This window comes from Notothenia coriiceps, unplaced genomic scaffold (assembly GCF_000735185.1).
Source record: "Notothenia coriiceps isolate Sejong01 unplaced genomic scaffold, NC01 NC01_scaffold00000339, whole genome shotgun sequence".
Taxonomy (NCBI): Eukaryota; Metazoa; Chordata; class Actinopteri; order Perciformes; family Nototheniidae; genus Notothenia; species Notothenia coriiceps.
Genome location: NW_011333040.1, coordinates 5,259,121 through 5,268,460, shown reverse-complemented (window position 1 = coordinate 5,268,460; position 9,340 = coordinate 5,259,121). Strand labels below are relative to the sequence as shown.

The window sequence follows — 9,340 nt, the reverse complement described above, 5'->3', positions numbered from 1 at the left end:
AAAATACAAAGTGGTTTGTAGGAGTGGACCCAGAAGGAAATGTGTGTGTGATTTATAGAGGACTGTTGCTGTGCAAAAGGAAAGAGATAACACCTTCTCCTAACTGTTATCTTACAATGCTCTCATAAGGAGCAAGAGCCTCATTGTTCAAATACGACCTTGGCAGGAAGCTACCTTGGCAGGAAGCTACCGTGGGATACAACAGGTTGAGCTGACTGAACAGTTTTCCTTAGTATAATATCATCATTTGGTTTTACCATATAAAGTAATGTAAGAAATTGCCACTAAATTCTGTAGTGATCTCTACAATAAAACAGCTAGTGGAGGACGTCCAAAGATATGAATAGGAGGCTGTGCAAAACATTTTTAAACTTGTTTAAAGGTGGGGTAGGTAAGTTTGAGAAAACCTGCTCAAGATACACTTTTTGTTATATTCCATGGAATGCTCTTAACATCCCGATAGCAATGAATATCTTAAGTGCTTTGACAAAAAATACATCAAAAAATGTCATCTGTGGAAGCCGTAGAGCTGTAAAAATCACGACCAATCATTTTAGCCGGCCGGGCTAAAATTACTGGATNAAAGGAAAATCACTCTGATGGCGTGTGCAGGCTAAGCGAATCATGCCATGAGAAGGAAACGTGCTTTGAGAATGTCTTCCACAAGCAACACTCCATTGGCTGATAGCTCCAGTACCGCACAATACATGTTTTCGATGGACGAGAGTGAAAATGGAACGCACACGCTATTTGTTGTAGTAGGTTAGTTTGAGAAACCAGTTCGAGATACACTTGTTTTTATATTCCATGGAATGCTCTTAACATCCCGATAGCAATGAATATCTGAAGTGCTTTGACAAAAAATACATCAAAAAATGTCATCTGTGGAAGCCGTAGTGCTGTAAAAAGCACGACCAATCATTTTAGCCGGCCGGGCTAAAATTACTGGATGGCCTACCTGCCTGTCAGCCTTCCATCTGTGCACAAACTTGTCTCGTGCCCTCATTGGTCATGTGCGTGTTCGTGTGTGTTGGAGGAGGGGCTTTGTAAGGAAGTGGCAAATTTTTTACGGCTGTGTATTTTCATATTCTAGCGCACTCGAGGTCTGGTTTCTCCAAAATTACCTACCCCACCTTTAATAAAGAAAAACAAATGGACGGTAGATACACAGATTTGGGGCCAGAGGTGTGATAAGTACTCAGATCTTGTACATAAGTAAAGGTAGAAATACCAGAAGAAATTTTTTAAATGTTCAATCTATTACATTTTGGTTGAAAAGACAAAAAATACTTTATAGGTAGGACATTTTGAGGAATCAAAGCTATGTTTATCATAAGCAAGTTGTTTTGTAAAATGTAAAGTTTGTTGACCTTATGTAGTAAAGCTTCATCTAAAAAATGTGACAACAGTGCAATTATACCAAAAGTAAAAGTACTCATTATGCAGATTGTCCCATTATACAACCATATATTATATGTTTTTAATCATAATTATTGATGTGTATATAAAAGCTGTTAAAGGTGGAAATAATTGAAATGACTTTATCTTCTGCTGGGTAGCATTTTAATTTAACTATACAACTTTTGTTATAAAAATTGTCAAAAGTGTATAAAGTGCAAGCAGTATATTAATGTTGCTGCATCTACAAAATCAATCAAATGTGCCTATTAAATAAATAACAACATTGTTATCACATGAACAAAATAAAACTGTATTGAATTTTTTTTTCATGATAAAGAAATAAATGATTTGAATTATTTAGATTAAGGTACAGCTGTACAGCTAGGCTGTGTCCAGTATTGTAGCTGCATGATGTGACACGGTACAGTCCACTAGGGAGCGGTATGGACGTCTAATGAGGGTAATCTACCAATATCTAGCTAAAGAAGAAGACCTGCGCACGTCCATCACAACATAGCAAGCACGTACGCTATTGCAGTTATTTTAGTTTTGATTACTACAAACTTTAATCTAAAATGCCACCGAAAGGAAAAGGTGGCAAAAAGGGCGAAAAAGGTTAGTCCGCTATGTTTGGAAAATAACGTGTTACCACTGCTGTTGGCTTAAAGTCAGCCACATTAACTAGCCTGTTGAAGCAAACGACTATTAATATAACATACATTTATCTCACTAAATATAAAGTCTTTATATTTATCGCTGCAATTGTGTGTTTTGGTTTTGAATTGGTTTTAACTGTGGTAGTGTTCTGACTCGTTTTACTGTGTAGGAGCAGCTTCAGGAAGTGCAGACGCTGATAAGAAGGAGAAAGCACCAAAGGGAGGCACTGCTGTGAAGGTATGCAGATGGGTGTCTGTCTGCCCTGCCCTTCATCATACCTTAATTACGTGTTTAGACGAGAAGGCTGAAAATAAATGATTTAGTTTAATTAATCGGTAACAGATTATGCACTTAGGCATCATTTATGATAAATAAAATAGGAGGTGAATCAATGAAGAGCATATATACACCTTTTTTCAACTTTTAAATGTTTTCATGTATATAATGATGACGATGTTTGTCACAAGCTATCTTTCAGGCATCTTGTTTTATCTCCAATGGGATGCTTTATCTGCTTTCTTACGACAGCGAATAAACCAGAGTTTATTTCTAGAAGTCTAACTGCCTTCTATGACCTGTATATAAACCCAGGTTCGCCACATCCTCTGTGAAAAACATGGGAAATGCATGGAGGCAATGGAGAAACTGAAGGCTGGAGTCCGTTTCAGTGAAGTAGCATCACAATTCAGTGAAGACAAAGCAAGACAAGGAGTAAGAACACGCACCCAACTTAATTCAAATGATCCCATTATTGACTATAAGACCTAACTTCAATGTTCTTTGTTTGTTAATGAATGTACATCACATTATTATGACTGTATTTAATTCAAGACTAAATTCATCCTTATTGGTGGTGATAAATATCGAAGATTATAAATATGATCTACGGGCTTCGACCTCACAATTAGTCTTCATAGGTGAATAATTTCAGACTGGCGAATAGTCCCCAATACCCATTATACAAATAAGACGAAATGCGCTATTTTTTTAATCAATTCTTTACATATTTCACATGAATTCACAGCAGAACATATACAGTGTGTATAAGCTGTTACTCAGTGAAACCATGTGCATTTTTTATTTGTTTGAAGCAGAACTGTACAAACAGACTTTTGCCTTAAATCCTTATCTGTGACCTAAGCATATTTGTAAGGCTTTTAGTTAAAAGCCTTAAAAATATGTTGTTTTGGAATTCCTGCATTACTCAAAGTTGCTACTGTTATCTCTCGAACCCCTTTGTTTCTCATGTCTTACTTAAATGTGTCCAGGCTTGGCACTAATGTCTGTTGCAAACGTTGTGTTTTATTAATGATTGTATTATTCATGACAGGGTGATCTGGGGTGGATGACGCGAGGATCAATGGTTGGACCTTTCCAGGAGGCGGCATTTGCCCTACCTGTCAGTTCTATGGATAAACCAGTCTACACAGACCCTCCTGTCAAGACAAAGTTTGGGTACCACATTATTATGATAGAGGGGAAAAAGTGACGTGGGACTGCTCAACTATTCTACAGTGTTGGGTTTTTATTATCCAGAATGTTTAAGAATAAGAAAATGATATGATCCTCACGTATAAGCTTTGTCTTATAAACACTACCTTATTGTCAAACTTACCTGAAGGAACATTCTTGCAATCTTAAACTTGACATTTAATTCGATGGATTTTCATTTTCAGTTTGATAAATGGCTAAATAAATACACTCAAAAATACTCGCTTTGTGTGTGTGTGTGTGTGTGTGTGTGTGTGTGTGTGTGTGTGTGTGTGTGTGTGTGTGTGTGTGTGTGTGTGTGTGTGTGTGTGTGTGTGTGTGTGTGTGTGTGAAAGAGATAGAAGTGTCAACCTTTCAGTGATGCAATGGTTTTTTTTTTTAAATGAAACTGGCGTATATACTATATATTACTGTTTCTGTATTTTGGAGATAACTTAGTCAACTGTAAGCGCTAACTAAAAAGTAGACCATTGCTCGGTTGCTTTAGCGTCACTACAGGAACACAAATCACAAAGACTCAAAACTAAGCTACCCTTCTATAAAGCAGCAGTGGGTAGCAATTACTAAATTAATAATCGCCCATTTTCATCTTCATCATAGTTGCGCTGAAGTACTTATACTTCCCCTTGGACATTAGCCATTTCACCGACTGTTTTTTCTTTATTCTTGGAACCATACAAGTAATCGGAGGTGGAAGAAGTACTCAGATCTTGTATTTAAGTGCAAATAGAATTGCCAAAGTAAATATCCTGTATTTTAAATATTACTCAAGTAAAAGTACAAAAGTAATAGCATCAAAACATACTTAAAGAGCAACTTGCAGGTTTTTTTTTAACTACATTTATGCTCAACCTTGCCTGAAAATTACATTTAAAAATGTTAATGCAGGATTTGATATGTTTTACAAGACATAAGGGCAGGAATTCAGAGGAAAAGGAGCCGTTTTGAGCTCTGCTACTAAAAACTGCTTTTTTTAACGTCATACGTCAATCATATTACGTCACATGGGGAGCAACTTTCTCGGGTTGCGTTCGAATAGTCCATTTAGCTTAGGAACCCTCCTAACCGAGTGAAATGACCCGGAAGTCCCTCAGTGGCAGCCATGCCATAAGTGCCGTTCGAATTCTCTAGAATGATAGGAAAGGAGGTTTCAAACTTCATTTATAACCTCCTTTAGCTTAGGAACCANGCCGCAGGTGTTTTAATGTTTCATTACCATATGTAAGGGTTCGTGCACAGAGGGGATTGTCGGGAAAGAGATGGCTGTTTGAGGAAGCTCCCATTTATTAACATTTCAACAAACAAGTTGCATATTTGCATAACGTATTCAAGTGTTACCATTTAGTGCAATAGTAGCTACAGAACATGTACTGTGCTGTGTAAAAACTGTACTGTATCACATAGCGTTTCAGACACACAAACTTTTCAACTTTCAAACTTAAACGGTGCGCTCCCAGCGCACGTACCGGCAGTGATCTACAGCAGCGGTTTTCAACCAGTGGTACGGGGACAAACTGTCTCGCTCTCGTAATGTCTGTCTGTCTGTCTTGCTCTCGTTCTGTCTCTCGTACCACTCTCGGTTCCACTTTTACTTTTGCGCGCTACCTGTCTCACTCTTTTCCGGCCTCCAGCTTTTCCTGCTGGAGCCCGCCGCTTAAAGGTGGGGGGCGCGGACCGGCCATAGAGCCCATAGAGTTAAAGGTGGTGGACTGTAACCTGTAAAATCCATAGATTTAGGAGGTCCCCTAGTGGCCCTTAGCTGTAAAAATCCATAGATTAGCCGCACCGTTATATAAGCCGCAGGGTCGAAAAATGGGGAAAAAGGCGCGGCTTATAGTCCGAAAATTACGGTAGCTTTTATCTTTTAAAGTGATGCATGCTATGCATCAATCCATTGAAAATTTTTTGATTAATTGTAGTGTTTAAAATGTCAAGAAATTGTGAATTGTGAAGAAAGTGCTTGTGTTTTCAGACCGACATAAAAACAACAAAAATGAGTTTGACAGAGAGATAGGAAAGCATTTAGCAGTGTTATACAGGTGTTCAGAGATTCATTAGTTTACCTGGGGTATGCTGATTCCTTTCCTAATCTGCTCCTGCTCCCAGCGGCTCGACTCCTCATCCTGACCTGTATCCAGCGCCTCGTCATCGCTACCCTCAATACCTGTACGTGTGAAGGGGATGTTCAGGTATTTGATTACATACTGTTATCAATTTGTCTCAAAGAACAGTCAGTGGAACTTTTGACTGTACCTATTTCTTCAGCGATCTTTTGTCTCTGGGTTATGTTCTTGACTCCGCTGAAGCGAATCCTCTTCTCATCCTCGTCTTCGTCGTCGCTGGCGTCTTGGTCTTCTTGTGCCATACGCTTTTTGGGATTCTCCGTCTCTACCAGAGGCGGTTCCCCCCCCTGTTCTCTGGCCTGTTGCCGGCGCTTTCTGGCAGCGTGGATAAATGCCGCATCGGGGATCTCCCCTAGAGTAAACACAACAAAAAGCGTGTTACAAGGATTCAAGGCTTTTGTTGTCATAGTTACAGTGTAGATATGTCAAGGAAAAACGTAGGTCAAAGGCTCCTCCAACAGTGCAACACAATAAAACAGATAGAATAGTGCAAGTAAATACAAATAAAGTGCAAGAAGAATCTATATACAAGTAAATGGAATATGCCATCTTAGATAAATAATTTGTAAGTTGCAAACAGACTTTCAAAAGTTTAGGTGTCATTGCTGATTGATAAAAGAAACTGAACAAGCATTTAAATGAGAGTTAGTGCATGCGTGTGTGTTTATGTAGCTACCTGGTTTCAGGCTGCCCAGAGATGAAAGAGTGTTGAATGATGATGTAGTGACGTTGCTCTTGGACACTTGACTTTGTGCCTGGCCAACGTGACTCTTTGCCTCCTCCTGCTGCTGCTGTTGCTGTTGCTGTTGCTGCTGCTGCTGCTGCTCATCAGTACTGTCCACCTCCATCTCTTCCTCCCCCTGTTCACTGCCGGTTCTGCTGATAACTTCCTCTTTGATTGAAACCGCAGGCTGAAATGGAGCATCTAGAAAGAAGAAGAAAAAAAAGGTGCAGAGAAAGGTGAGCTTTAATAAATGTACTCAGTAACCATTTAACTGCTGATATGGGTGGATGATGTTATGCTCCGTTTGACAGGGCAGGTCTATCATTTGGATAACCTGATGGCATTAAGACAATTGGAATTGTATGGGTAATTCAGATAGGATTCATATTCGAGGATGACAATACTCTGGGAAAATGCGCTGAAAACATGTTTAACAGTATAACTACAAATACCTTAGATTTCATTAGGGAGGCAAAAATAGATAATTCTCACTATGTATCTATATGCAATATGGTGCATATTGTTGTAAAACTACATGTGCCGCTTAACACAAGGAGGTCCTAGTATTTGCTTAGATATGCCCTAATGTCACAGTTAAATTATATTTAAACAAAACTTTCCGATAAGCGTCTTTATATCGTTACACTGTTACATTTTTAAGTGATCCACGTTTCCTATGCAAAGTCAGTTGGTGGGTTAGAGTATTGATGGGACAGCATAGATGACAGTTGAATATCCCACCTGATTTGTGTTCCTGTTTGACTCCAGACTTCTCCAAATCCTCCTTATATTCTTTCTTCAGCTGTTTGACAATCTTCTTACTGTGAGTGGGCTTCTTCACTCTGAACACCTCGGATTCATCTGTTTACAAACATGACATCATGTGGTAAAGATAGCGGGAAGTCGCGTTAACTATGCACATCAAACAGGTTCAGTTATAAGTAGTAATTTAGCTAACGTATATAGTTTGTATTTAAAATGTCTGCATTGTAAAACAAAAAACAAAAAAGGCAACGTTAATATCTAAACATGAGGACCACAAGCATTCCTAAGCTAACCAGCTAGCTAACTTAGCACTGGTTTTCCCAGTTAGCTTACCTTCATCATCGTCGAAACTCAGCAAACTGGCTTTCGTGGGTCCAGGCACCGTAGCTGCAATGATAGGCGTATCTTTAACCTTCTTCTCTTTCTTGATAGCTCTAAACGTGTTCACGTTGGCCGGAAACCCGTTGCTGTGAAATCTATCGCTGCTAATAGTTGCTGCTGTAACGCTGATGGAAGTCTCCATAAACGGGATTTCCTCCACGGCAGGCCCGCTGGATATCGGCGGCACTGACCGACCCTCCTCCGGTTCTTCCTCGTCGGATTCATTCCTCCGTCGGAAGTTAGCTCGTTTCGCTTTCTTAAACATTATTCCTCTTTGCTAAATGCAACAACTCATGATTTCAACCAAGGGTTCTTTAAAGTTGTGCTCTGAGCAGAAGGAAATTGTCCCCGCACTGCCAGTCAGCCATTTTCTAAATGTGTCTTCTTCTGCAATATTTAAAGATGAACATGTGCATCTCGCGCATCATACTGACCCCAGCTGGTCAAAACTGATACAGCTATGTATATCAGTAATGACGTACACAACAATTTACTGACTGAACAATAAATAAATCGGAGTGCCATTTACAGGCATCCCATGACGGAAAGTACATGGAGTACATGTGCTGACTGCTGATGAAAAGTGTTGTTTTTAAAAGTAACTTTTTATTGAGTCTATGTGTTTGTTTGTGGGTTCAACTTATAAAGCCACACAAGGGTGGGGCATGAAATCATTTGTAAAACGAATTTGTACTGTATATTGTAAATACAAGTTTAATTGTGTCTTTCAGAATGCTGAAGCCCTGGTAAAAGACACAGATCCTACCGGCGTCCAGCAGGACCACATGGAGAGCCTCATGGAGTACGACTGATTGGGGTATTTTGTAAATAAACATACTAAAATTCATCACGTCTCATAACTTCTTTCCGACTGTTACGTGGCAGATGAATTAACCCCCTTTCATCAGGGGGGTCTGTGGGACATTTATTACAATAGCCATGTTCACAATATAGCAAAGGTGTTTTTTGTCCCTGATGTTCAGGTAACCTTACAAAGCAATCGTAGAAAGAGCAAGAAGAGATGCATACATTACAACACCCGGGTGTAGTGTAGCCTACATAGCTACAGTGCTTAAGATAAGATTTGCCTGTATACATCCACAATAGGGGAATTACAATTTGACGCAGCAGCACAAGGGAATTAGTTATCAAAGAAAGATTTCCATAAATATCTATCCAAAACAGTATCTATACTGTTTTGGATGTATAGGTAGGCTATTTATGGAAATGTTTTCTTTGACATTACACATTAGATCTAATGTGTAGCACATGTGTAAATAGCAGTGTTAGCTGGACACTTGGGTGTAAATGGCACTGTTAACTACAGATAATAGTATCTGCCTAAATAAATACATGTAAAAGCAAGCAGAAATGTGTAATGACCTGTGACCTTCTATTCTCAGACAGTCATATAGTCTCCTTTGATACTTTGTTGTGTATTAAACGAGACTAACTATAATTCAAGGGGCTGTTTTTTCAACCATTTCTGTTGTTTAGTTGTTTTGCAAATCTCATATAGGCTACAAACACAACAATCAAGTTTCAGTTTTTTTATTTATCTGTTTTGTTTTGTTGTCCATGTGTTGATTTAAATTAGGTGAAAGTAACAGCTTTACATATATCTCATGTCAACTAGTGCCTCATTTGAGATTACAGTAAATAATTGATATTCTGTCAACATGGAAAGTCTTCTGTGGTTCATGTCAGTCTGAAAGACATATTGATGTGTCCTGCATTTGTGTCTTAACTCAAAACAGAGAATTTGACAGTGTAAAAACACAACAAGCCTATATTCCTA

The 9,340-nt window shown here is 38.9% G+C and overlaps 2 protein-coding genes across 2 annotated transcripts; one reads left to right on the top strand and one right to left on the bottom strand.

The window, feature by feature from the left end:
- Window positions 1-1,820: 1,820 nt before the first annotated feature.
- Window positions 1,821-3,769, top strand: pin4 (protein (peptidylprolyl cis/trans isomerase) NIMA-interacting, 4 (parvulin)). The gene is made up of 4 exons (XM_010769507.1): window positions 1,821-2,016; window positions 2,228-2,295; window positions 2,650-2,769; window positions 3,389-3,769. The coding sequence occupies exons 1-4, from the start codon at window positions 1,977-1,979 to the stop codon at window positions 3,545-3,547; spliced, it is 387 nt and encodes a 128-aa protein (XP_010767809.1). The 5' UTR covers window positions 1,821-1,976; the 3' UTR covers window positions 3,548-3,769.
- A 1,834-nt stretch (window positions 3,770-5,603) lies between these two features.
- Window positions 5,604-7,925, bottom strand: LOC104950291 (PAX3- and PAX7-binding protein 1-like). Its single transcript, XM_010776791.1, has 5 exons — window positions 7,495-7,925; window positions 7,138-7,257; window positions 6,349-6,597; window positions 5,803-6,024; window positions 5,604-5,713 (listed from the first exon to the last, which is right to left on the bottom strand). The coding sequence occupies exons 1-5, from the start codon at window positions 7,805-7,807 to the stop codon at window positions 5,604-5,606; spliced, it is 1,014 nt and encodes a 337-aa protein (XP_010775093.1). The 5' UTR covers window positions 7,808-7,925.
- Between the last annotated feature and the right edge of the window lie 1,415 nt (window positions 7,926-9,340).

What these genes read in the sequence shown, in the direction of transcription:
- LOC104950291 (XM_010776791.1), bottom strand. Translation starts at nt 7,807, where the DNA reads ATGTTTAAGAAAGCGAAACGAGCTAACTTCCGACGGAGGAATGAATCC. An exon ending in CAAACAGGAACACAAATCAG is followed by an intron (nt 6,598 to 7,137) that starts GTGGGATATTCA and finishes TCTTCTTTCTAG; the next exon opens with ATGCTCCATTTCAGCCTGCG. An exon ending in TCTGGGCAGCCTGAAACCAG is followed by an intron (nt 6,025 to 6,348) that starts GTAGCTACATAA and finishes TGTTTACTCTAG; the next exon opens with GGGAGATCCCCGATGCGGCA.
- pin4 (XM_010769507.1), top strand. Translation starts at nt 1,977, where the DNA reads ATGCCACCGAAAGGAAAAGGTGGCAAAAAGGGCGAAAAAG. An exon ending in TGGCAAAAAGGGCGAAAAAG is followed by an intron (nt 2,017 to 2,227) that starts GTTAGTCCGCTA and finishes TTTACTGTGTAG; the next exon opens with GAGCAGCTTCAGGAAGTGCA. An exon ending in AAGACAAAGCAAGACAAGGA is followed by an intron (nt 2,770 to 3,388) that starts GTAAGAACACGC and finishes TATTCATGACAG; the next exon opens with GGTGATCTGGGGTGGATGAC.